The sequence below is a fragment of the Etheostoma spectabile genome, chromosome 18 (assembly GCF_008692095.1).
Source record: "Etheostoma spectabile isolate EspeVRDwgs_2016 chromosome 18, UIUC_Espe_1.0, whole genome shotgun sequence".
NCBI classification, from domain to species: Eukaryota; Metazoa; Chordata; class Actinopteri; order Perciformes; family Percidae; genus Etheostoma; species Etheostoma spectabile.
The window spans coordinates 5020604-5048238 of record NC_045750.1 but is presented as its reverse complement, the minus strand read 5'-3'; the positions used below and the strand labels follow the sequence as shown (position 1 = coordinate 5048238).

The window sequence follows — 27635 nt, the reverse complement described above, 5'->3', positions numbered from 1 at the left end:
CAGACAGCTAGCTGGACTATCTTTCCAATCTCAGTTTTCTGTTGCACAACTAAAATTACTCTTGACCATACACATGTTCCACTAAAACAAGTTCCTTCCTGAAACTATATATGGTTCCACCCAACAATTATGATTGGTTTGCAGAAATGCCAATAAACCAGAGCACGTTTTTCTCCCATCCAGAAATGCTGGAAATTGCGTTTTCTGCTCAACTTCTTCCGGGACATGAACTCTGCTGTTTTAGGAGCCAAACTCCCCCCCGACCTCCTCCCTATAAGGCTTTTCACACTCTTATACAGAAGCAATGTAGTGCTAAACATGTGGAGTACAAACCAAATACTGTGCTTTTATTCTTACAGCTACATGTAAGAATTATTAATGAGAAGAGGCTGACAGAGTTTCTACAAGGTATCCACGAGAGAAGTTCTCACAGTTATGGTTTATTCTTCCTCTTGTTAATCATCAGAGAGAGACAAACACTTTCTTTTTTGCTCTCATTCTCTCTCTCTCTCTCTCACATACACAAACACACGCACACACACGCACACACACGCACACACCTTAGTTTCAGACCTACGGCTCACTGCTGCCCCCAACTTGTCACCAACAGAACATTACCATGAGTAATAACTAGATTACTAGAGTGAGACTACATTAATCAGAAGCAGAATAAATAATACAAAATGTATTACGTTGTTTGCCTCTGTGAATTTTGCAAAGATAAACAAACAGTAATATGAAATGCACAATAAATACAGAAAACAAATATATCAGTACAAAAATAAAACTAAAAAAGGCTGAATGGTCTGCAGTGCAGAATCTGCAAATATAATGTGACAAATGTAATACAAATGTACAAATGTAATAGTCCAGGATGAAGGTTAGTGCAAAGTGTAAAAAAATAAGCTGGCTACTGTCATGGTTTGTAATACAGAACACACACACACACACACACACCAAGTCGAGCTTCTCAGGTTATTTTGGGGGGGTCAGCTGTCGTCGTTTCCGTCATCAGGACCCTCCTCTGTCCGTCCTCTGCCTCTCTCCGTCTCTCTTTCACCTCCTCTCCTTCACTCCGCTGATCCTGGTGAGGCTCTTTTCTTTCTCTACCTCTTTAGAAACCTCTTTACTTTCAGTCAAGTGTCTTTTTGTTGTGTTGTTGCTGAAATTCAGCATCAGAAGTGTCTCAGTTTGTTACTTTTCAATTCTTCAAGTACATTTCTTTGGAGAAAAAGAAATGAGTTTTTATTCAGTATAGGCTTTTAAATGAGCTGCTGGGTGGTTGAGTGGCACTTGCGCCGATCTACTAATCTGGTTTACTGAATAACATTACTGTAATGTAGCTAACTAACACATGGAGGGCTCCGTAATGGCTGCCGAGGCACAGAAGTTGCTCTGTCACATTTCTGTCAGGTCATGGTGAAATAATCTGTTCACACTTCAGTGTTTCAAAACATTCAGTCGCACTGTAATGTTAAAGTAAGAATGTTAATACCTATACATTCAGTGTATTTAAAGTCTATATTTTGCTAATGTTTGATGATACTGTATACTGTTTGATTGTAGCAGGAAGATGAGAGGCAACACATTCTCACTCCCTTCTCGTAAAATACGGACGCTTGGTCAGGTGCCTTTGTCGTTGTTATTCTATTATATTATATTATATCCTTGAGGTTCAGTCTGTATACTTTGTCACTTCAAGATTTTTGGCTGTGTCTCAAACCGCCTACTTGCCCACTTCAGACACTTAGTTTTAAGTATATAGTGTAGATAACGCAGTCAGTGCACTGAAAGTACCCGGATGACCCCCTAAAAACTGTCAAAAAGTTGAGTGTGGAACGTGGGACCATAAGTCGATACCCGATCTGTGTTGCCTGCACGATCAGTCGAACAGGATCATCATCTGATGATAATCCTGTTTTATGTGGATTTATGGCACTGCACGATCTGTCCCACGCTTCCGGTTGTAGTTGTAGCAGTCTGCTTTTAGCCTCCACCGGGAAGCTAACAGCTAAAGATTTTTGTAAGATTTTTGCTTACAGGAAAGCGGGCTGGAAAATCATGTTGAAGTGTTCATTCTGGGACAATACTAGCCATCGTAAGTGGGTACTACGGCAGTCAGTGGTCAATGCTCATTAGCAGCCTACTGATGGAAGGAGACAGCCTTTGTGACTCTTTTTGTTGTGTCATTCTGTTTTAAAAACTTGCTTTTATTTCACATACAGTGACAGTTTTTTTGTTTGAGTGATGCAGGAATTTTTGATTATTGTTGTCTGTTTTGCTATTTTATTATTAAAGAAAGTAAAAACTTCTGATTGCAGCAGCTTGTTAAATGTGAATATTTTCTTTACTCTTCTGTGACACTCAACTAAATATCTTTAAGTTGTTTCTTTCAATCTGGTTGACAGGTTGAAATTCAGGGGGAGGGGCCAACTTAGCTTTAGAGGGTCATTACAGCAGGATTGTTTTTGAGAGGGGTAGTTAACATGAAGCAGGAAAAGAGAGTGGAGTTACACAACACACAAATTCACATACTTCATATGGAATCTGTGTGTATACACATTGTGTGTGTTTGTGCGTGTGTGCTTGGCAGTGTGACCATATATGGGTGCTCTCAGAATAGAAGAGGCTACAACAGGTGTGATCTGGAGTGTGTGTGTGTGTGTGTGTGTGTGTGAGAGAGAGAGACACACAGAGTGGGGGCTGGTTGGCTTAAATGGCTAATTTTAACTTTGCAGATACAATAACGGTGGCAGCCATGTTGTGACAGAGCCGTGAGGATAAACACTGGCAACACACACACACACACACACACTTAAAAACAAGATTAAATGTCCTAGTCCATGGTAGGAAGAGTAAGAAGCATCGAAGAAGTGGGTGGCCCAATCCTAACGTGGAGAACATTTTTAAAAGAGATTTTTGCCAGATGCCATTTTCTGTACTCTGGAGCCTTTTAACAGGTGGTTTTGATACTTTGATCTGGCTGTGCATGAGAAAGAGATGGATACATTATGTAATTTCACCCACAGAAAGTGGTCATCTTAAAGAATGTGTTGTTGTTATGGTATGATGGTGACATTACCAGATTGTGTCATGGCTGACCCTGAGTGCAAGATTTCTGATTTGGTTTTAGATTTTCAGAGACAGTATTTACGAGCAGAAAGTTCAGGAACATCCAATCATTTCCTTGAGGAGAGAATCTATGGAACTGTAGTTGCTTGTGTGCAGAACTACGACAGTTTATTAGTTAGTTAGTTTTTATTGTTTTGTGTGATGTGGCCTAAGGAAGCATGTCCATGTTAAATAGAAGGATTGAACCTTGGTCATAAGCTTAATAAACTCACAGTAGCTTTGTTTGAACATCAAAGAGTGTATACAGTGATGCTCATAAGTTTAGGAAGCCATGCTAAATTTGAAAAAAAATGGGGAAAAAAATCTAATTTTGAAAATTGATTTTATTGCCTTAATTAAAAAAATTAGGAAAACTCTTAAAAAACCTTTAAGGCCACCTATGTTCTTTGTGAATAAAATAATAAATCGTCAATAAATAAATGTTCTTCCTTAAAATAAAGGGGGAATAAGTTTACAAACTCTATAGTGTCCTTAAAGGTTGGCTGTTTCCTAATTTGTTTAATTAAGGCATTAACATCCATTTCCAAAAGGTGTTTTTGTTATTCCTTTTTTTAGTCAACTTTAGCATGGGTTCCTAAACTTATGAGCACAACTGTACATCTGTGTGCATCATATCAGAGCAGCTGTTGGGAGGCGAGAGGCGCCGCAGGAGTTTAGAGGCTTATTATCTTCCTAAATATAAATCCACGTTCCATTAATAACCTGACAGACATGCTGAAGGACCGCTGGGATCTGTCACATCATACCCACAGTTTGAGTTAAGAGATCAATATGTGGATTTAGCTGAGAGATATTTGTTACACGAGATAACACAGAATTAGTTTACTTGTTATGTAAAGACATGTGTCACTGAATGCTAGAAAGTATCTGTGTGGCTCTGTAGCTCTGTTTTAAATCAATAGTGTTGTTTGGTCTCTAAAATGTCAGAAAATTGTGAAAATTGTGGATCAATGTTTCGCAAAAAGCCCAAGATGACTTCCCCAAATGTCTTGTTTTGTTCCACAACTCAAAGATATTCAGTTTACTGTCACAGAGGAAAGAAGAAACTTGAAATAAAAAAATCGTTGCAGTGTCAAACAACAACAGCTTCAATAGCATTCTTTAAAATTGCAAAGAAAGGACATTTGGGCAATATTTTGCATCCATAAAACTCTTGTGTCTCCTTAGCCCAGTCGCATGGCAGTTGGTGAAATGGTCCCGTTATTTATTCTATTGATTTGTGTACAGGTCACGTTAATGTTATGTTTGTGCGTTGTTTACAAATTTTGAAGTACTGTATTTCAATGGGAAGCCTATTTCATGATCAAAGAAAGATACTGGTAGCGAGAAGTATTGAACGACCCAAAATCCGTGCAGGGAGGTTGGTCGGGGGGGTGGATGTGTCAAACAACACAGGACTATCATCGGGGATCGTGTCCCGCGTGTTGCTGTTCCTTTCCTCGTTCTTTTCTTCCTAACCATAACCGGCGTGTGGCGTGTCATTTCCCCCTTGTTGCGTCCCCCAGAGCAGCCCAGTGTCATGGCAGTTCTTGAAACGTTCAAGTTTGAAAATCGTGACATGTACACAAATCAATAAATCAATATAACGTGGCCATTTCACGAACTGGCGGGAGACTGGGTTGGTCTCCTACATGGACAACACTTAAGTGAAAGTTTCTAAAAGAAAATTAAATAAAAACATCAAACTTTCAGTTTATAAATCACTAATTCCTCCACTGCGGTGTATAAGCTGCAATCAGAGACTTTTTTTAACTTTTTTCTGCATAAAAGAAATGACTCAAACCGATGAATTGATATTCAAAATAGTTGCCGGCTATTTTAACATTTGATTCTCTCCCTTTGACCCCAGAACCCCGGGCATGGAGACGTCGGTGAAAGCAGCTGACGTTTTGGCAGCCTTGCAGCCTGACGTGAACGCTAAAATCTCCAAAAGTGAGGCGACAGCGCCACCTGCGGCCTGCAGCTCCTCCGAACACTCGGACCCCATGGAGGAGTTCACGAGCCGGCTGCAGGACATCCTCAGCACCCACGGCTCTGCAGCCGACCTCCTGGACACACAGGTGAGTAAGGCGGCATTGGAAAACAACTATATAGCTTCTGTTGATTTGCATCTTAAACTAAAGTTTTCTGTATTGTTTTAAATGTATCAGAGTCTGATGGAGGCGGAGGTGGAAAAGATGAAGAAGGAGCCAAAAGATGACGTCCCAGTTGCCATTGAGACAGGTGAGGCAGCACGACAGTGTAAGAAAAGTCTATATCCACAACGTTTCATTTCTGGGATTGTTCAAATTACACCGGATGTCCGTCACCTTTCTCTGTCTTTATGATGGTGTTCTAACCTGACAGCCACTTCCCATTTCTGAGGACAATCTGAGTCCTCTGTTGCACGACAAACTACTTTTGAACGTACACATGTTCCACCAAAACATCTTTCCGAGGCTTTTTTGCAACAGTACCATGTCTCCGTCCGGCACTTGGCACCACCTAAGATGATTGTGATAACTTTAAAGAAATGCCAATAAGCCAGAGCGTGTATTTTTCTCCTATCACAAAATTCTATGTGGACCTGCCAGACCTACCTCCGCAGCATTGTGGAGGACGGCCTGGCAGTGAGAGACGTTTTTCAGGGCTCTTCAAAACCGTTTAAAACCTATTTGTAAAACCTTTTGATACCACTGATACCAAGGGCTGCACATGCATACCACCTAGAGGGGGCAGGACATAGGACCCACCTCCTCAGAGAACGTAACGGCTTTAACGTGTCGTTGTGAAACGGTCACAGTTTGGGGATAAAATCAGACGCTACTTTACCGTCTTAAGAAAAGTCATGCCTTGTGTTTGTCTTTGTCTCTGTACAGAGGTCTGTCTCATCTTGAAGAGTCTGAACAAGCTCTCTTCTCCAGAGCAGAAACTGGAAGATGTGGTCAGGAAGTACGCCGAAGTGGTGAGAAGGGTTTTATTTCCATATGTGGAGACTTATCACCACAACTTTCTATAAGATCTCTTTCTTCTCTATACACCAACTCTTCAGACCTCTTATTGTTGTGTGTGCAGGCAGCCCTGCGGCGGAGTGATGAGAAGAAGATGTATGTGTTGCAGCAGCGGCTGTCTGTCCTGCTGGACGAGCGGCAGCAGCTGCAGGAGGAGAGTCGCAGCAACATCACCGCTCGCTGCAAACTGGAGACTCTGTGCAAAGAACTGCAGGGACACTACGCTGTGCTGAGGGTATGTGGGAGCAGCTGACACCTAGAATGTGTAAAAGCAGTAGGGTTGGGTACAAAAACACAGGGCTTCCTAAACCCCCGGTATCTACCAGACCAATGGCAAAGCAGATTTTGGTGTCTCATTTCAATGCTGCTTAAATGCCTGCACTGCCCTCTGTTGCTCCAAAACATTACTGGCAACAAATTGCAAAGGATATGTATATATGTATTTAAGGTTATTGGTTGAATCAGTTTAGCCACTGTGAAGATATCAGTGTCTAACGTCAAGAAAACTGTCTTGCCCACAAATTTGAGGGCGTAGGTTTCAAGATGTATACCATCAGTAAGCTGGAGGAGATTTCACCATATGGACTTGGACTATGGAAAACATTTGACCTAGGGAAAAAGATTTCTGCAAATATAAAACCCTTTGAAGGTATCCTAAATGTGTCATATTAATAACTTAGGCTGGTTCCTTAAAAAGCCATGTCTAGTTTAAATGTTGAGATGTTCAAATTGAGGTTGTCCAGTACAGAATATGCTAATTTATCTTAGGACAGATAACCTGAATATTATGTTCAGCTCAAAAATATTAAGTCTCCCTATATCTCTCTATTTCTCTCCTCCCTCCAGGAGGAGAACCTTCAGCGCAGCAGGGAGGATGAGGAGAAGAGGACGGAGATCACCGATCACTTCCAAAGGACGCTGACAGAAATCCAGGCGCAGATCGAGCAGCACAGCTCCCGAAACGACAAACTGTGCCATGAAAACAGCAGCCTGACCGACAAACTAGAGAGTCTCATGAGCCAGTGCGAGATGAGGGAGGAGGTGAGGGGTCAACTGTCAATTCTTTATAGATCGTAAGAAGACACCCACCGCCTTTTTTTAGAGGGGATGTTTAGGGGCAGATAAGACGTCAGCAGAAGATGCCACATGCCACAAGCTGGGTGCCTGAAGATTACACTTGGTGTCAGTTCTAGTCCTGATTCAGATATTAAGTCAAAACATAAGGTCTGAGAACATGATGATGGAAATTTAAGATGCCCATTTCCATGCTCACAATTAAGTTGTCGCAGCACTTTTCGGGTTGAGGTCCTTTCTTGAACAGATTTGGTGTAACATTTAACGCTTTTTTAACACTCGAGTTGATAAAAATGGTAAAAACAATCCCTCCAAAATACCACTTGTACAACACCATAGAAAGATCCATGTTGGGATTTGGTATTAAAGACGTTTTACATTTGGAGATGTCTGCCAGAACTGCATTTTTCCACGATTGAATGGCTAGAACTTCTGTTCTGGAAACCCCCTTATTGTCCATATTCCTAAGAAAGGCACACACACCCTCCGAATGCCCTAGTTATCTGGTTTCTGGTGGTAAAGTAGCACAAAGCCGTGATTTTTCTTCTTCCTGCAGAGTTTGGAGAAGATCAACAAGCATCGCGAGCTGCAGCAAAAACTGACTGAAGCTAAACTGAAACAGGCCAACGCTCTGCTGACCGAAGCCGAGGAAAAACACAAGAGGGAGAAGGAATATGTAAGTGGATGTTATCGTCTCCCACAGTTGTTCTGTTTGTTGATAACTAAAGGTGCGCTGGATCATACGCTCTGGCAAAAATGGCAAAATAAGTACCAAGTTTTATTTTTAAAAAGCACATAAAAGACTTTATGAAAGGGATGGACTAGTACGTTGTTGGTTTATACATTTCAGATTATGTCCTCAACCTATTTAGACGTGTTTTTTCATCAAAACTTTCATACAATGTTTACAGTGTGAGGCAATTTCCAATACATTAAAATGCACACTGTTATCATCCACTTTGAGTATTTTAACGATTTTTTAAAACTATTATAGTTTTTCATTGATCAGTTTTACAAAAACTTTCCATAACCGGTTGTTACACAGGCACACCATGTGTGTCATTACTGCTTTAATGTAGCAGTTATTTCAAATCATTCACATTATTATTACTATTATTATTATTAGGTTTATTCGTTATTAACGAGGCCATACAGAATCTGTAGACACAAATTTCTGCAGAATTTTATGCTTTTAATGTTAACACATCTACAACCCAAGCAGAAAAACAGTTACATAAGTATTCGCTTTTGTTACTGGATTTATGAAATCATTTTTTGTATATTTTGCTACTGCCACCTAATCATTTGAAATACATCTTTATTGTATTTCATGAATGTGCTTTTCTGTAAACTTTGTCAGTAATTGTGAATCTTTAAGAATTAGAGGCATGATTTTAAAGTTTATTAACATTCATAATTATTTGGCAACACTTAAAATTGACTTAAAATAACTACCACTAATACATTTTAAATGGATCATTTAGATTTGAATCTTTAGTTGATAGTTAAAGGGCCCTATCTTGCACCCGGCTCAGCGCGGCACAAGGCCCCATGGAAGTGTCTTTGCTCTTTTAGGACCGTCCAGCACCCACGTCGTTTAAACAGCAAATGCACCTGCACCCATCTTTGCGCCCATGGGCGTGCTGATCTTATAGGGAGGTGTGTTCAGGTGCATTCTGGGCGTATTGCTATTTTGGGGCAAATGATTGCGCCACTGACCAACAAAAAACTGGTCTACTTACACACACAGGGACACACACTATGCTTGTTAGATAAACAGGGAAGTGCTGCAGCACACAAACATGCAGAAGATTACAAATAAAAATATTATGATGCAAATAGCAATGCGCCAAGGTACAAACGCGCCTGGCTTTTAAAGGGAATGGGAGAGGACATCTGATTGGCATGATACGCCAAAAAACACACCTACAATTAATGAAGACACTAAGTACGACCGTTTTGAACCATTTTTCCGCCATTATACAAGCAGAGCACACACCCTAAACGCACCTGTGCCATGTGCTTCACGCCAGGTGCATAGATCGTTAAAATAGGGCCCTGAAAGTTTAATTAACTAATAATTTGCCAATTATGAATGATTGTTATTATTAAGTGTTGCCATTATTTTGTACACATGTTAAATATATTCACAGATTGACTGTATTGTCTCTGTTAGTTGCTTAGGGAGGCTATTGACAAAACAAAGAAATGCTTCGCTATGAAGGAGCAGGAGCTGGCCATGAAGAAGAAGGTAAAGAAACGTCTGTAATGTGTCTCCGTCTGTTCTCTTCTAACCAGTTACTGGTTCAGGCTGCTGAGTGGAAACTGCAGACTCAGACACTCAGAGAACAGGGGACAATGATGCAGGCACAGGTGAATATTCACTGACCAGACTAACATGCTGACAACGAGGACAGGTAGTCGGTAGCACACACCGGGGGGAAGTCTTTGGGATGAGATGAATGGTACCATGGTTAAAAAAAAGACAGCACTGTAGCCAGAACCTTAGATTAATAAAGTCATGAAATACAACACAGGATGAATTATGGGTTCACATGCCATGAAAACTGATGGTGCAGATTACAAAATGAAGAAAGAGTGTAAATAGTGAGGGGCTAAGAGAAGAGACAGGCTGGAGAAAATGACAGGAAGGGTCCAAAGTTTGTACAGCGTGTCAACTGCAAAATCAACCTAGCTTACCACAATCATAGCACAACGTCAATGCATCAGAACAGAAAACATTGAGTCTAACTTAATCATCCGTCGTATGGACGATGAAACTACACTACAACTACCAAAAACAAAGACAAGAAAATACGTTGGCGGCGACCACAATCTGATCTAAAGAGCCGACTTGTTACAGCTGACTGTTCAGCTGACTCACTCTCTTCAAGGAGAAACAGCTGATCAACAATCTACTATCATAATTGCAGTGGAGCTTTGTGACATTGTAATCAAATATATGAATGAAAATAGGTTGAGTATAACAAATATGTACACATACCTATATACAGATCAGTCACAGGTTGAAACTTTAGTAGTTCTGAAGGTTAAGTTGCACAGCTTAAGGTAACGTTTATGTATGTTTAATGTGTGCTATAGTTTGAGGTTAGTATTGCATTTCAGAAAATGTTTTCTTTAAAAACAATGTAATATGACACTTAAATGCACTTCATGGTTAGTTTTTTGAGAGATGAGATTGTAAGCAATGTAGGCAATACAAATGTAGATTTTTCTGAAATTTAACCTTAACTATATTGTAATGTAGTAATAACTTCTATTGTATTGCTCTTCAATTAAAAAGTATTTCTCATCCGATTACTTGATTAATTGATGGAATAATCAGTATTAGAGAACTATCTCGAAGGTCTGATATGGTTATTGATTGATACCAATTATCAATTAAGCAATAGGTTATTTGACAGTTACAATATGTCTTGATTTAAAACTGATCTTTTCCTCCTTACACGCCCATATACAGTATATAAGTTTAAAGGTTAACTTACAAATTAAGTAACTATATTTCTTTAGGTTGTGATATTCCTGTCTGAGATTTTTGCATCCACCTCAATACAATAGAGGTCAATGGAATTGTGTTTGTGTAAATATTATCTGAAAAGATCCAACAGCATTGTGTCTTTCACAGAGAACAGCTTTCAAGAAAAGACACTCTGTTCAAAAACTAAAAGGACAGAAACTAAGTGTTAAATTCTCAAATTCATATTTTATTTTAAGCCAAATGTTCTTGATGTACAGACACTGGACATTGTTAATATAAATGGATTAGGTTAGCTCTAGACTTGGGGATTTTGGACTCAAATTAGACACCAAGGACCAACAAGGACTTGACTTAAGAGAGACTTAACCACCTTAAAACATTTGACTTGAGATTTGAAAGAAAAAAAAACAACATTTCAGCTTTACATTTTTAACTGTAAATATTTTTAGCATTCAGAAATCTGACTTTGATATTGACCCGCAAGTTGCTCATGCAGGCTTATAAAAGTTTTATTTTAAGTACCTTCCCATCTACATAAAGAATATAAACTGGTCCTAAGTGTTTTTGAATGAGTAGATAAAAGGTCTAACCAACATGTCATCAGGACTGAATGTTGCTTTACAAACCATCAATCATTATTTCAGCCTGTTAATTAAAGCTCTTTTTATTAAACAACTTCTGAGTTTGAAGTGAATATTAGGTCACTTATGTTTAATGCCTGATGCGAAAACGTGCAAGTGTGAATGATTAACGACCTCCAGCAGCTTGTACGGCTCATAATTAATGGCCTCCAGCAGCTTGCACGGCTCATAATTAACAACTCATGCAATTTGTAATTCATCACTCAGAGACGTAGTCATTAGCAACCTTTCCAAGGGCTTAAAGGAGAAATTAGGTTTTGGTTCTTTAAACATACATTATGTGCCTTTACTGTGCTGTCTGTTAGGAACAATGCCTTTGTCTCTTTGACAGGGATGTATGTTGCTATAATAAGTAATAGTAGGATAGTTTGTTCCATATTAAACACAACTTGAGAAAACAAGAGTGTTAAACCTAAAGCAGCAAACTAAAATCCACGGGAGGGGATGATGTTTAGCCAGAAACCAACCTTATTTTAATACTATGTTAAGTTCTTTCTGTGCTTCAAGTCTGACTCTTTTGTCTTTCCTTCTGGCCACAGCTGAAACTCTACGGTGAGAAGTTTGATGAATTTCAGGCGACGCTGGCAAAAAGCAACGAAATCTACGTCCGTTTCAAGAAAGAGATGGATAAAGTAGGTGGTGACTACCGTGTCAACCTGGTTGGTGGGAATGAGGATGTTGGAAGTCTTATAGAGATGGTAAAGACAAACAGATGACCTAAATGTCCTCAGTTTGTCTTTACTGTACATTTTGAGGAATCCACCAATAAGAAGTGTCCATGTTTATAGTACCTACAGCTCACATTAGTCAGATTTTGTTTTTAGATGTCACGGCAGCCCTTTGGTTTTAAACTGTTCCCCTTTTTAGATGTCAGAAAAGATGAAGAAAATGGACAAAGAGTCAAATCTGTGGAGGACCAGGTTTGAGAACTGCAACAAGGCTCTGACTGAGATGATGGAGGAGGTATGTTGATGATGTTCCCACTGTTGGCCCTTTAGGGGGTTTGTTGAGTCTTGATAGCAAGAAGTCCTCCAAACCATACCATGACATAGTAGGTTGTTTATTTCTACCCTCTAAAGGCCCTTACACACCAACCTGACAGCTGACCGTCGGCAGAAAAGGAAGTCAGACTGAGTGACTCTCCGAGACTGACTCCCCTGTTGATTGGGCGAACACGTCACGTGGGTCTGGTTTCTCCGGAAATTCAAAGCCAGACTGTCATGAGGGCTTGTTCAAAATATGATCTCATATTAAACTGAAATAGTTCACCAAAACGTGTTTCTGAAAACATTTTAAGGAGAAATAGGCCGTGCAGCTGCTGAATCGGTCTTCATTTCAGATCGACAAATGTCAGTTTAAAAGATTTGTCAGATTTTGAGAGACTCTAGTCACGATCATCCCGCTCCTCGTTTCTGGGTTAGCTCTCCACCAATGAGATTGGTCATTTGAGTCCAACTGCCGGAAGTGGCCGCCTTCCGACCAAGCATGTCAGGTCGGCCAAAATGAAGGCCGCCGCCGCCCCCCCCTGACTGACGACGGCATGGAACACATCAGACAGACTTGAGTCACGACCTCACCAGACTGACTGCCCATAATCAGGTTGGTGTGTCAGGGCCATAATATGATATACGCTGCTCGAACAAATTACTTATGGGAGCCTTTTTTGGGGAGGACAGTCTGCTTACATGAACCCAGCCAGGCATCCCACAAAATCATCACAATCTGAGAACTTGCAGATTGTTTGCAGCTGAGCTATTAAACTTGTTTTCCCTATATATATTCTTTGCGTCCCATTTTCTTTATCCCTTCGTTTGTTCCAGAGAACCATGAAGATGAAAGAGTATGACGTGTTCGTCCTAAAGATTCAGAAGCTGGAGAGGTTGTGTAATGCCCTACAGAGCGAGAGGGCAATCCTCTATGAAAAGATCAAGGAAATCCGCCAGACTAACTCCAACATCCCATCAAAGGTCTTTGGCAGCTCTAAAGTTGATGAACTCCTCAACCCAGAGAATCCTGACAAATCTGCCATGCTGACCCCTGTGGACCTCCAAGAGCTTCAGGAGCTACAGAAGGAGGACTCAGTCCTAACAGAGGGCATGTCCCGTCTAAAGGAGGAGCAGGCCAAGCTGCAGGAGATTGCAGCCAGCCTGTTGGCCAAACCGTGCGACAATGATGAAGAAGACAATGATGATGTAGACACTGAAGAAGACTTGATGTCTTCTGCATTTGCCCAGTTCAAGACCAAAGCTCAGGTTAAAGAGGAGGCAGTTTCAGTCCCTCAGCAGGTGGCAGATGTCAAATCAGAGGCCGCAGAATCAGTTCTCCCACAGCCGGATAAAGTTGAGGAGGTTTCTAAGCCAGCCTTGTCCACACCTGTGGAGAACACTTCTGATATGATTCCAACAGACACAAAACCTGAAGCTGTAAAGGTTCAAACTCAAGTTGAGGAGAAAGAGGTGAAACCAGATGAGGCGATCCAGCAGCCACCTGCTGAACCAGCACCAACATCTGAGCCTGAGAAAGTCAAGATTGATCCACCAACAAACCCAGAAGGAGCAGAGGCTGAGATCTTGGTCAAAGCCGCTGAGCTCAACCCGGTGGTCCCATTGGAAGACGAGAAGGTCCAGGCTAAACAAGTGAAAGTACCAGAGGAAGCACCAACCAAGTCAGAGTCAGCTCCACTCTCCAAAGACACACCTAAAGCAACTGCATCCTCCAATGCTGACTCCTCCAAAAAGCAAACACCAAAGAAAAAGAAGAAGAAGAACGGAAAAAATGCCAGCTAAAGTTGAGGATGTGCAAAAGGTGTGTGTGTGTGTGGTGTAATTTGGCTAGGTGTGTTTGTCACATAGATGAAATCTAACTGTGCCTTTGCACCTTTCTTTTGTTTGTCCCAACTGTGCAGGCAGAAAGTGTCACTGTCATTTTCCCCAAGATTCAATGTAACCAGATGTGGACAGACAAATCCACCGACTGGATTGAACAGTTTGAATGTCTAATTCAACGTTTAGTTTGACATGGGCGATGGAATGAAAGGCCAAACTAAATTAATAACAAAGTCTAAAGTGTAAAGTGTTATCAAAAGGGCCATACAGAGTTATTTTTTTTCCCTTATGTAAAGCAGAATGCAGAATGCAATCTCTTTTAAACTAAAAATCACTGTGACTCAAATAAAGTTTTTTTTTGACAATGTTTTTTGTCTGGTATTTATTTTGTTTAACTAGTTGTCCCTAACCATGAAACAAAAGACGCAGTCCTGGGCGATTGGTTAGCTCACCTGGCAGCGCAGGCACCCACATGCAGAGGCTCATACCTTGATACAGGGTTTCGAGTCAGACCTGCGGTCTTTTGCTGCATGTCTTCGCCCCCCCCCCTTCTCTCCCCCCCCCCCCCCCCCCCCCCTTTCCTATCTACAGCTGTCCTGTCCTAAAGGCTAATATGCCTCAAACATATCTTAAAACAAATAAATGAATAAAAGATGCAGTCCTTGTTTGGACTGGACAATACAGTCTCACTTTTAAGAATGTCCTCACTTGTAAGTCCTAAAACAGGTTAGTCCTGTTAGATCCCGGTTTACCCCTGTTCAGGAGGTACTGGACCAGCTCTCAGTCTAAAATGGTCTGATCCTCTAGGCCCATGGGTCTTGCCCTTTTAGGAACTACAGGGGACTGTTTAAGCTGGTGTCAAAGAGATTCGCCTGGCTGCTGTCTGTCCGAACGCCTACCCTGCTTACTCTGAAACGCCACCTGACTGAATAGCCCTAGAGCCAGATACCACCCCAGCCACACATGTTAACTACAGCCCTCTTCTTATTGATCAGGGCACTTGGTATGGTTGCTAGGATTGTGTTTAGTGGCCAGGGAAAATAGGCCCCAAGGATAAGTTCATTTCAGTGGCTAGAGCGACCTAAACCTTGTGTTGTCCTCGGGTCAAATTTGACCCATTTACAAAAAAATTTTATATCAGAAATATGGGAGGTTGAAAATGTCACCAAGGCGACAAAACACTGGGGGGAAAAAAGTTTAAAAAATATTGGAAAAAGTGACGAAAACTATGAAAAAAAACACTGGAAGTAAGCGTCAAAAACTTTGGCAAAACCGGCTAAAATGTCGGAAAAAAAAATCATCAAAGACATTGAGGGGAAAAAATAAAAATGTTAACCCCCCCAAATAACGTAATACTTTTTTTGAAAAGCACCAAAAACATTGAGATAGGGACAACAAAAGTGTTTTTTCATGTTGAGGGAAAGACAACACAAGGGTTAAAGATGTTAAATACATTTTACCTAATGATTTACAACCTTAAAAGAAAACTAAATTCAATGTATATTACTTGTACTTTAAATGCAGTAATTATACACTTTATTGCAGAATTGAGCAAAGGCAAGCGAACATTAAGTGATTAGAAATGATTAGACTAAAGGGATCAAATACCTGTAGGATCAACATTTTTCACAGTCCCCACAAAGATATGTGTGATATGTGCACACTTAAATTCGCAGATTACAGCGTGGGCACCAGGTTAAGTCATCATTAACAGGACACAGGTTTCATAACGTCTTTTAAGACTCCATATGAAACTTAAGTGTAACACCACCTTTCTGTACCATCAAAAGCTTTGAAATATGTTTCTTAAGATGCAGAACGAGTCAACCTCCAGCCGAGGGTGCGGTTTCCCTACACAGGTGAAGGGTACTGCAGCATGACCTAACAACCACTAGATGGAGACAGTGTTCCTCATATCACATCTGTATTACATGAGGTTTTTGAAGGTATGTTTAAATGTTTTCAAAGTTTTGGACACACATTTAACGTTCTCACATACTTTAACGTGCTCATGAGCCAGTTTTCTTCTTTATCACCGAGCTACAAGAGGCTGAAACAATAACCACTGTAGCGTCATTAGTTTCACTGTCAAATTCCTTCTGTAGACTAAATATTAATTATGTAACTGTTAAACACAAATACATAAATACATACACACATAAATATTTTGGTGGTGTATTATTTTTGTAGGTTATAATGACATTAAAATGTTTATGAAATGTTAACCTTTGTTAACATTTGACATTAAAATCAGTCAAAATGTAGACGATCAAAGAGCATTTTTTAATTATAATTGCTTTTTTAAATTGGGCAAATATTAATTTAGAGCAATGTCTATGGTTTTTAACGCTAATCCAAAGTTCTGATCCAAAGTGACTTAAAATGAATTTTTATAGCAAAAATTTAATTTATTAACAATAAATCAATGCAGGTAAATGTGACAAAACACAGAAAACATCCCAGAATCATCACGTATACAGTGTTGGGAAGGATACTTTAAAAACGTATTCCGTTACAGAATACATGCCCAAAAATGTAATTTGTAACATATAGTACTAGACGTTACTTAATCTGAGTAATGTATTCTGAATACTTGGATTACTTCCACATTGAATTGTATTTCATAGTGTACGAATGCAGCCATCAAATACTGCTTACTCAACATGCCTATTCTGGGGTGTTCTGTTCCAACTGGCTGAATGTGTACATGAAAGAGCAGATAGATTTTTGGATATGTAGTCACGAAATGCATAGCCTACTACAAACATCTAACCGCAGTCCTGCTACCACAAGCTAATTTTACGTTAACTAGCATGTAAAAACAGGGCTAGTCAGTCATTCAACGGCTCTGGGGCAAGTAAATAAGCACATGGGATGTAAAGTCAACTGTCAAATAGCAAGGTGACCACTAAAACGACTGCAGATGACTATCTTGGTTGATTAAAAAAATAACTTTTAAGATGCTGCGGGTTGGAGTCATGTGATCGTCTGGACAGAGATAGTTTTGGCCGTTCACTAATATGTCATTTTTTCTTTGCACTTGCCACCTCCATCGTAGAGATTCAGGAAACGAGACAGTCTGGCAAACAAAAACACCCAAAAACATATTGGACGAAGCACATAAATTACCTAAAATTTTACCAAATAAAACATACATAAATGATTTTCAATCTTGACTTCTCTACGAGTCAACACATGGACGCATCCTCCGATTAGCTTCTGTAGCTAACTGTGTACTTAGAGACATTTAGCATTTTGAGTATTCGTCATTAGTTTCAGAGGTGGTGACTGAATGGTTTGATTTCACTGCTCCATTTCAAACTTTCAGGATTATTTTAAGACTCTGGACTCATAAAACTCTTTTACTTTTGCAGAGAAACAAACTCCGTTATTTTCCGAGAGATTCTCTGAAACGTTTGTTGGGACGAAGACGAGCTGAGAACCGAGCTGCTATTGTCTTTCTTTTGTCTTTCTGAGAAAACGGATCTGTAGATTGTCTCGTTAGTGATCTGACTCCAGCCTGAGAATTTATTTCACAAATTTTATATTTTTCCAAGAAACGTTTGTGTCATGTGGAGAATATTAAATGGTTTTACTTTGGGGGGAAAAAAATATCATTTTACATTCCAGTTATTCAACTGATTCAACATTATCGCCAGCGTTACTTTTTAGACATTCATATAATCAGCATTATTTTTGCTTCCACTATTTTGCTTTATGGCAAGATGTTGGAAGGAGGAAATAAGATTTCAGTTATGAGAATTTCACACAAAAGCACAGACATAAAATGGAGCAATATGTCTTCTTTTTAAAGTGTAAAAACCCTAAAATCTTTGTACTTGTTTTTGGTTTGAGCTCAATAATCCCCTTGGAGAATATTCTGGTTAATAATTTACAGGGATTAAACCACCAACCTTCCAATTGGCAGGCAACCGCTCTACCACTGAGCAACAGCCGCCACTTTAAAAGCCAATCAGAGGTCCTCTCCCATTCCCTTTAATAGCCAGGCGCGTTTGTACCACTAGGCTCGTTCGAGATGAACTGCGCCTCGCCTGGAAAGTGGACGAGAGCAGGCGGCAGCAGCGGGGGGCGGTGACAGAAAGCTGCGGTAAAGTCGGACAGTTTCCAGCCGATTCCAGCTCCTTCAGGCTGGACAGGAAGTGATGACAACACTGTGGTGCGATTCCGATTTAACAAAATATAATCAGACCCACATACCAGCTGGTACACAGTCTCCAGTTGTTTTAGTTATGACAGAGTAGCTGTTAAAGTGCTCTACATGAGATCTGTTGCTGATTTTAATTAACAACACACTGTAGATGATCCGTGATCTGATCAGATCTAGTCTCTCTGACTATAAACGTCTCTATCAGCCTCACAACATGTGTTCTGGACAGAATAAGTCTTCAAATCAGACAAATAGCAATTAAAATCCCTCCGATTCAAAAACAATAAAAAGTTTATATAAAACGTCATCATGTTGTAAACCAATCAGATTTTAAATCAGCTGAGAAGCCGGCGTTTCCCAGCATGCTCTGGGTCCGCCTGGCTCTTGCAGTCGGTGAAAAGCAACTGCGCCGCCTGCGTCTCAGAACTGCGTCCGCCTTGCTCTCGTGAGATTTCCGTTGCCCACGTGTGCATGACGTCAGAGCAAGTCGGGATCAAGTCGGACACAAATCTAACCGGCATGCATCGGGCGCCGATCGCCGGTGATCGATTCTGCGCAGACCTGGCTCATCTCGAACGAGCCTTTTGACGCATTGCTATTATGAAGGGAGGATTGGCACCGCCCATGGGCGCAGGTGCATTTACTATTTCAACGACGTGGGCGCTGGACTGTCTTAAAATAGCAAAGACACTCGCGTCAGGCTTTGCACGCGCCGGGTGCAAGATGGGGCCTGAGTGATCATTGAGATGCGACTCTCTTTTACAATGGCATCGAGTCAACTTTAGTCAATTGATATTGTTTTAACATTCTTTTGAATATCCATATCTTGTCTCAGCGTGCATTAGTCTCTAAATCCACTACATTGTAGAGCACTTTGAATTGCATTTTGTTAATTTTGAAAAACTCTGAGAAGAAGCAATAATGTTGTATAAACATTAATTTAAAAAAAAAAAAAACAGCAACTTTTAAACATACCTGACATTTTTGGACCGGCAAAACGTCAAAGAACTCGTGAGCGACAAAGATGCTGAATCCTGAGAGAAGAAAACAGAGGAACTGACTAAAGATAATTAACCCAAGTTTGACTCTCTTTTATGAAGAAACAGAGTTAAAGACATCCTGTGGGAAGCAGGTCCCATCAGCTGTACCTGTGGGGACGTCCTCCAGGCGGCGGTACCAGGACACCGGCAGCCCGGCGGCAGTTTCCCCGGCGGTACGCCGGCTCATCCTCGGCGTGCGCCTCCTGGCTGCGGCTCCCGGTCAGATTCTGGGCCTGAAGACGAATCAGCGCCGGAATCACGGAGGGACACGGAGGCCCAGCACAGACCACAACGAACTCAACACCTGGGGAGAGAAACCCGACACAAAGTAAAATCAATACTTCATCATACAGCTCAACAAATATTTAAGTCCCCCTCCACGCAAAAATATGCTTTTCTTATGTGTTTGACCTTTTTATGCCTGTCCATATTATATACTATACTGAATTGTGCACATTTTGTCAATAAAGATGAGGGTTTTTACGTTCCTCTCCTAAAGCTGGAGATGTCTTTGCATTTCTCTCTGAAACCTCCTATACAGAAATGTGCAGAATATAGACTAATTAACCCATTTAATCGCCACAAAAACTGATGTGTAAAGACGTAACATTGGGATTTTAATGGGGGGTTGGGGGTTGTCATGCAGTAGTGGTACGTGTCCAAATACCTGTTTTCACGGATCGCCCCGCTTCCCAGCGTTCCACGCTAGTGGGGCTTGCTCTCGCATTCTTACTTTATGAAAATAGTTTCTGAAAACACATTAAGGGAGAAATAAGCCGTGCAGTTGCTGAATCTGTCGTCATTTCTGATTAACAACGGTCAGTTTCGGGGTCCGTACACCATTTCCAAGGTCAAATTCAAGCACTTTTCAAGCATTTTCCGGGTCCATTTTAAAGCTTTTTCCAGCACCTTAGACCACCGTAAATTACATACCAAAACATAGTCAATATTATTATTTAGTGTTTTTGTCACATAAACGACAAAATGCTATGATCAGCCAAAATTGTGTTTCGTAATAGAAGAATGATCAGATATTGAAGAAAAACACAAGTTTTATTTTCAAAATATATCACTGTCTAAAAAGACTTTGCTTGGTATTGAATCTTTGAACAGAAATATTTGACAGGCCTTGGTTTTGGGACACATTCTTGATATATACAAGGTTTGATCAAAATCTGAGACAGTAACAACAACCTGTAATTCCATTTAAACCCAGAAGACTCTGACGGTGCACAGGCACCTATCTGAAAAATAGCCTATATTAATAAAAAAATGTATTTCATTGACATATCCATGTATCTAACAGAGCAGTGTAAATATGATATGAGGCCATCCTCGACCTTATAGTGGGCGACTAGCTAGTAATGTTCACTCAGCGTTTTGATGTTAAACTGTGTAAAAAGAGCGGTGCCGTTAAATCACCGGTTTCAGGTTCATTTTTTGATGAACGTGAAAGGGGCGGCTAGTGCGATGTTAGCCTAAGGCTTTAAGGTTACTTTAAACCATGACATGATGTAGCTAACTTAGCAAGTAGCTAAAATATCTTGTTTGTCAGATGAACACCAACTTCCACATGCGAAAACGTCGAAATATTGTTTTAGCTAACGTTAGCTACGTTAAGATGAAATAGTGCTTACCATGGAGTTTAACAGCAACGAAGCAGTCTTCCCTCCTAGTTAACCCTTCGTAGACTGGCAACTTTTTTCCTTCCATTGTCGACTGTGGCGCGAATATGTTTCTGGGCAGAATTCAGATTTACTGTCCATCACATTAACAGACGCTCAACTGAGGAACTTGTAATAAATCTAAAAGACATATTTAACACGTTGCTGCGATGTATAGATTTCCATCACAATGACGTACAGACGTTCAATTAATGATGCGTTCAAATGACCCGCGATCAATTGCAGATGAAGCGATCATTTGCAGATGTGTGCTTACTGGGTGGTAATCAGCAGAACCACTGTTGTTAAAAAAAGAAAAAATCACATTGTATTTACTCCTTAAATAATTCATTTATTTTACATCTTTCAGCTAAGACATGCTCTGCTCCAGAATTAACAGTTTTATTTTTGAAATATTTATTCTTGCAAATTCTTGTATCATCAAGTCTTAAGACTTTTTTTTTGACCAGTCACATAAACTATTTCCCTTTTTATAATTTTTGAAAATAATTAAGATTTGAAAATCATGACCCAATCCCTAACGCAAACATTAGCACGCTGACAAGCTAAATGTCAACATGTTACAGACCTAAAAACAATTCAGGGTTGTTTTTTTTGTTTTTGGGTGTAGCCTACGGCTTAAGGTGTAGGTCCTGGCCCTACTTTGTCAAATAGTCGTTTTATATAATTCCAACTTCGATATTTTACCACTTTGGGCTTGTTAGAGTAAATTAAAGTTGAATGGCAAACAAGAACAGAACCCAGCGCGGCGAGACGTACACCATTACAGAGGCATTGCCTGAGAAACAGAAAGGCTACCTTTTTAGCCAATAGATGCCATCATACAACTGCATCCTCCTCAGCGAGCTCAAAAACAAAAGGCGTGGCCATTGTTGTCAAACTGAATCTCCCACTTAAAGTGTCGTCCTCTTGGTCAGATGATACAGGCACGACTGTGATTTCCACAACAGAATTTGGTGCCAGAAAAATTGCTTTTGTGTCAGTTTCTGCGCCAAATGTTTTGATGGCAATTTCTATAATACACTCACCAATCCAATGCTGGAGTTAATGGACTGTTCTTTATTGATGGTGCTGATTTCAATGCTGTTGGGACCCAAATATTGATCTATTGAACACAAAGGCCACTAGGGACCAGGCTCAGGCTACAAATGCTCTGAAATCTTGGGCCAGCAGCTTGGGGCTTATAGATATTTGGCGTGCAGTTAATCCCCCTGTAAGGATTATTCCTTTTTCTCTAGTAGACATAAATCTTTTTCCAGGATATATTTTCTTTTTGCACCCCCTAAACTATTTCATTCAATTGATAAAGCGATGTTATTCCCAATGGCATTATCTGATCATAAAGGGGTCCTTTGCATATTTTTTTCCTATTTCCTGTCTTGTCTTTGCTTTTTAAATGTTAAATGTCTTATTTAGAGCACTTTGAGTTGCCCTGTGCTGAAATGTGCTACATGAATAAAGTTGCCTTTCCTTTGCTCCACCACACTTGGCCAAATATCTGAACATGTGGTTAGATGGCGTTTCGATACTTCACTCAATTTATAGCAGAATTCCAAATATTTTCAGAAATTAATGTTGTCTCTGTAGAAGACCCCAGGATGTTGTGGGACGTGATAAAAGGGTTTATTACGAGCAATACCATACTAATATACATATTGTTCTAATGCGTACAAAGCTACGTCACTGAAGCTGCAAAAGCTGAAAAACAGAAGCTGTGTTCACCAGATTAGACTCAGTGTTACTAACAGATTTTACTGACCTGTTAGCTTTAGAACGATCATTAGTCAAGAAAGAAATAAACAACTTTCTGAAACAGAAGTCTGAATTTCTAATTCCCAGAGCCAGACAGCGCTATAACTTTCAGGGTGCTAGACCTAGTCACCTTCTCGGAATGAGATCAAGATCCAGTCATCATTTTGCAGATATTCCCGCTATTAAATCTTCAGATGGTAATATTAGAACTGACTTGGTCAAAATAAATAAATCCTTTCATACATTTTATTCCAATCTGTATGAATCTGAGGTCACCTTGGATAAATCCCACTGTGACTGCTGGTTGAATCAGCTCAATTACCAGAAAAGAAATCCACTAGCTTGGACAAAGTGATTTGATTGAACAACAATTGGCAGTACAGAATATGCAAAAAGGAAAATTACTGGGCTTTGATGGGATTCCCCCTGAATTCCATGCAACCTTTTGGGAACAGTTGGGCCCTTTCCTTTCTGACATGATTAACTTCTCTATTGAAAAGGGTGATCCGGACCATCAGCAGATTCACTACAATTTCACTCATAGGAGATATCTAACCCCCGTGAAAATGCACCACACGAAAATGATTATCAGTCCTTTATGCACTTTCTGCCCAATAAAAGCTCAAGGTATATAGCTTCACATGTTCTTAGAGTGTTCTCTTGTTGGTCATTTCTGGAACAATTTTGCATCCAAAATGTCCGCCTTAGTTAATGTCTCTTTGCCTGTTACTGTCAATGTTTTGATTCTGAATGACCTGTCGGCCTTCCAGCTCTCTTAACTCAAATGGGCTGTATTTGCTGAGCTTACAGCTGCCAAGAGGATGACTGCAACCAGCTGGAAACCACCTCATGACTTATCTGTTTGTACATAGATCCTTTCTTTTTGGATGTTGTATACATGGAACTATCTGCGGCTCGCGTCAATGGAGCCCCTGGACTTTGGACACTTGGCTCAGTGTTGCTGAGTCTTTGAAATCTGAATTTCTTTCTGAAAATCTGTCTTTACTTCTGTTTGCATGTGTGATTGGTCCCCTGTCTTGTATCTGTGTGTGTCTGTCTGTTTCTGCATGTGTTATTTGTAAGCTGTGAACGTCACTCTCTGTTGCGTACTTTTTTTGTCCCCCCCCCCCCCCCCCCCCCCCCCCCGTCTTTCCTCTGTATGTTTTTAGCCCTGGGCCCGTTTTTATGTTCCAGTGTTTTGCCTGTGGTTTGTTTGTGATTTGTATTAATTTGTAGAATGAATATAAAAAACAACAACATTTGATCACAAATATAAAGATGCTTCGGGTTGGAGGTGGAGTAATTTGGACGCTGAAAGGAGGTTGGTTGCTGAGGTTGCACTGCACAGTTATATTTCATTCTCCCTTGGGCACCCAGATAGCTCAGTTGGTAGAGCGGGTGCCCATGTTTAAAGGTTTACTCCTTGACGCAGCCGGCCCGGGTTTGAATCCGGCCTGCGGCCCTTTGCTGCATGTCACTCCCCCTCTCTCTCCCCTTTCACCAACTTCACCTGTCCTGTCCATTAAAGGCCTAAAAATGCCCAAAAAACAATCTTTAAAAAATTTTTTTTAATTCTCCCTGTTCTTTCTTTAATGTGAAATGCTCTTTGAATTTTCAAGATAGACACATTCGTGCCTCTGTTGTGCCGGTTCCAGCTCCATCTCTATCACTGATCACGCAAATGGCTAATTTTTTAATTTGCATATTGTGGCTTCTGGGAAATGTATGGAGTTTATTTAGAAAGTGAATAAACTTGTGAAAGTATCGTCATGTAATCCATTGATTTCAACAATGTATCTGTGTTCTAAATACCACCCATTTAAATTGTTACTGTAATAGAATACAGTTATTTATAATATGTATTCTGAATACGTAACGCTGGTACACGTATTCTGTTACTCCAACACTGCACGTATACCAAGAAAGGTCGGAGGAGATAAGAAGGATTTACGCTCCCAGGTTTCTCTCTCTTGCAGATAAAAAAAAAAGGAAGACATTGAGTTTTTAACAAAAGAGCACTTTTACAGTTATTAGAAAAAAAAATTAAAAAAGAGGAAAAAGATGGGAAGACAAGTACAAAGGGCTTTTAATTGTTTAGATAAGAGGCTAATAGAAAGGGAGGAGGAGAAGGGGACAAAGATATGGGAGAGGGGGATTTGATTTGAGGCAGAAGTGAAGACTTTTTTTGAAGTGCTTCGACCTTGTGACAGAAGATAAGAGTTCTCTTAATGAGTCTGAGGATCTATGAAGGGGATGTAAGCAGAGACGTTGATTAATATGTTTGAGGGCGAGTTAAGTAATAATGTCACCCTGGAAACAAGTATGTTGAGGTTAATGCAAATACATATCTGCAGCTTCAGTTCAACACTGGTACAGTGAATGCACCCCCTCAACCCTTGTGTTGTCTTCCCTTGTCTCCCTCCCTCCCAGCAAACCTGCGTCTCCGTGGTCCATTGTCTCAGGGTTGTTTGGAATTGTTTGAATATGTATGCAAAAAAGACAAACCAAAAAAAACCTGCGGTATTCCCGTTGACTATGCAACGTTTTGGTTTTCTGGGTTTTTCAACACGCTTTTCACCTTGTTTTTGTCACTTTTTCCAATGTCTGATTTTTCCCACGCTTTTTGTTGTTTTAACGTTCTATCAATTTTTTCCTTCAAATGCTATACAACTTAATAAAACACCCAAATTCAACAAAAGGTAGTGAGCTGATCATTTATTTAACTTATATTTTGACAATTTAGTCGAAAGAAACAATTTCTGATACAGAAAAGTTTTGAATATGGGTCAAATTTGACCCGAGGTCAACAGGAAAGTTAAAGGACATTTTGCACCAAACAAATTAATCTTTTGGGCTCAAACACTGCCAGCATGAGGCCAGTTATAAAGTGCCTTTCCAGTTATAAAGCGCCTTATCTTTTAGAAAAGACAATGTTATCTCCACCTGAAGAGATTATCTGTCATCTGTCTCTTTGTGGGGTTTTGCATCTTTTTGGTTCTCTGTGTTTCCTTTGGAGTTGTTTTGGGTCTCTGTGGTCATTTGGCGTCTCTTTGTAGTCGGGTTATGACCCTTTTGTGGTAATTTTGTGTCACTTTTTCAAATCACTTGGACTCTTATCACCATATCTGTCTCCAAAATGTTGTAAATGTCAGAGCAAATAATAAAGAAATAACACACAAAAAGCTTGAAGACAAAACGACAATCATTATCTCTGAGAAATGTCTTTTAGTCACATTCATTGAACTAAGTTGCTGCCCAAAATGGCTGCACCTTAGTATTATTATGGCAGGGAAAACCCTAACAGGTGAAAAAGTCAGGTTTTTGTTTGCCATACAACTCCAAAAAAACCAAATGTTAAAAATACTGAGTTGAGTAAACAATCTCCCCTTCAAGTCCATTTAGTAGCTGTTTTACAGCTTTCTATTATTTCCCATGAGCCTTATCAGCAGAAGGAGTTCAGTTGGATTTGGAGATGATCAAATGGATTTTTTTCTACACTTTAAGGACTTCTTATCCAGGTTTGGTTAGCAGATGAGTCTTAACGTTTCTATCACACAGATCACAAATGTCAGGAGGTAAATAGAACAATAAAGCGAGCAAGTAACAAAAGAAAATCCCAGAAATGAAAATCACTTGAGGGAACTGGGAACACAGAGTCAGGAACAAATGTAGAAATGAGTACACACAGACTAAAATACACAAAGACATGAGGGTAGTAACAGGGGACCGGTGACGAGGGCTGACGAGGAACAGCTGAAACACATCAGGGCGGAGCAGACAATCACAGAGGCTGGAAAACACACAAGGCAAGAAGTTAAAACATGACTTATAAGAAGAACCTACAAATAAAACATGAAATAAAACAAAACCCAGGATCACAACATGACAGACTCATTTCTTCTAACTGAAAACAGCCTGTTTTTATGAACTATTTGTGCATGTAGGAACGAAAAGTAAAGCATTTGAATTGGTACGTATTCCACGTCTTCATTAGCCTGGATGCCAGCCGAACGTAGCCCCGCCCACAACATTCGAGGTCGGGAAGTTTACATTCTGACCAGAATCTGAGTATGACTATGTCAGGCTACGTGTTTATCAGTGTATAAGAGCATGAAGATCCTCATTGAGAGGAGGTGATGTTTGAATCCTAACACACAAGACTTTCACCCAGGAAACAGGTGTTCACGTCCCAGGGGTACCACTTAAAGGTGGCTGGAACTTTAACCAAAACCAGTATATTTTATCCAACCCTAACCAGTCAATTTGGTGCCTTTGGCCGGCTAAACTCAGCTGGAACATCCGCTGTGAAGACCGTGATCTATTTCTGGCTCACAGTCCCATATTTTCTCGTAAACATCACTGTAAAGACCACTAAACTGAACTGCTGTGTGACCGGCTGCCGGTCGTTGTATTTTCGTAAGATTTCATACGACCCTTTCCTGCAAATTCGTTGCCTCTTTGACATCAACTACTGAAATTCTCGGTAAACTTAAAGGTCAACTTTTTCAGCTCATTTGGAGAAAGAATATTCAAATACCTAGAGGGGCTTTAGCTTCAAATCCTGACAACGTAAAGTGTGTAATGAGAAATTGCAGGTAGAAAATGTAAAGCAGCCCTGAGTCTTATACACACTCCTGCCTATCTGGAGAAAACATGCAAGATGCCTGCCAACATGTAGGAGGCACTTTTTTTTCCTGGTGTGCTGGTGATTAAACTAAGCTGAGCTGCATTTTTGCTGTCATGAGCCTGAAACGCGTGATGTGAGAAATCACGCTGACAGACTGCGAAGAGAGTGCTGTGAATGTTCTACCTACTGACCTTCCTTTAAT

At 40.2% G+C, this 27635-nt stretch overlaps 1 protein-coding gene and 3 long non-coding RNA genes across 5 annotated transcripts; 1 reads left to right on the top strand and 3 right to left on the bottom strand.

Moving 5' to 3' along the window:
- The first annotated feature begins 935 nt into the window (after positions 1–935).
- Positions 936–14390, top strand: txlnba (taxilin beta a). Of its 2 annotated transcripts, none has more exons than XM_032543806.1 (11): positions 936–1087; positions 4982–5192; positions 5283–5355; positions 5991–6076; positions 6187–6357; positions 6969–7163; positions 7753–7872; positions 9495–9569; positions 11876–11968; positions 12204–12299; positions 13157–14390. In XM_032543806.1, the coding sequence occupies exons 2-11, from the start codon at positions 4992–4994 to the stop codon at positions 14120–14122; spliced, it is 2076 nt and encodes a 691-aa protein (XP_032399697.1). In that variant the 5' UTR covers positions 936–1087; positions 4982–4991; the 3' UTR covers positions 14123–14390. The 2 variants fall into 2 exon arrangements, with proteins under 2 accessions (XP_032399697.1, XP_032399695.1); XM_032543804.1 differs by lacking the exon at positions 9495–9569 and adding an exon at positions 9373–9447.
- On the bottom strand, positions 2262–17973 carry LOC116706833 (uncharacterized). The gene is made up of 3 exons (XR_004336319.1): positions 17520–17973; positions 6119–6124; positions 2262–2273 (listed from the first exon to the last, which is right to left on the bottom strand). It is a non-coding gene; the product is annotated as an uncharacterized LOC116706833 (long non-coding RNA).
- Positions 11366–11688, bottom strand: LOC116706845 (uncharacterized). Its single transcript, XR_004336331.1, has 2 exons — positions 11517–11688; positions 11366–11483 (listed from the first exon to the last, which is right to left on the bottom strand). It is a non-coding gene; the product is annotated as an uncharacterized LOC116706845 (long non-coding RNA).
- Positions 17974–19302: 1329 nt separating the features above from the next.
- On the bottom strand, positions 19303–21132 carry LOC116706842 (uncharacterized). The gene is made up of 4 exons (XR_004336328.1): positions 21007–21132; positions 20037–20118; positions 19478–19673; positions 19303–19363 (listed from the first exon to the last, which is right to left on the bottom strand). It is a non-coding gene; the product is annotated as an uncharacterized LOC116706842 (long non-coding RNA).
- Between the last annotated feature and the right edge of the window lie 6503 nt (positions 21133–27635).

Excerpts from the sequence above, each read along its gene's own strand:
- txlnba (XM_032543806.1), top strand. The coding sequence starts at position 4,992 with ATGGAGACGTCGGTGAAAGCAGCTGACGTTTTGGCAGCCTTGCAGCCT. Across the intron at positions 7,873-9,494 it reads ACAAGAGGGAGAAGGAATAT|TTACTGGTTCAGGCTGCTGA; the intron begins GTAAGTGGATGT and ends TCTTCTAACCAG. Across the intron at positions 12,300-13,156 it reads TGACTGAGATGATGGAGGAG|AGAACCATGAAGATGAAAGA; the intron begins GTATGTTGATGA and ends CGTTTGTTCCAG.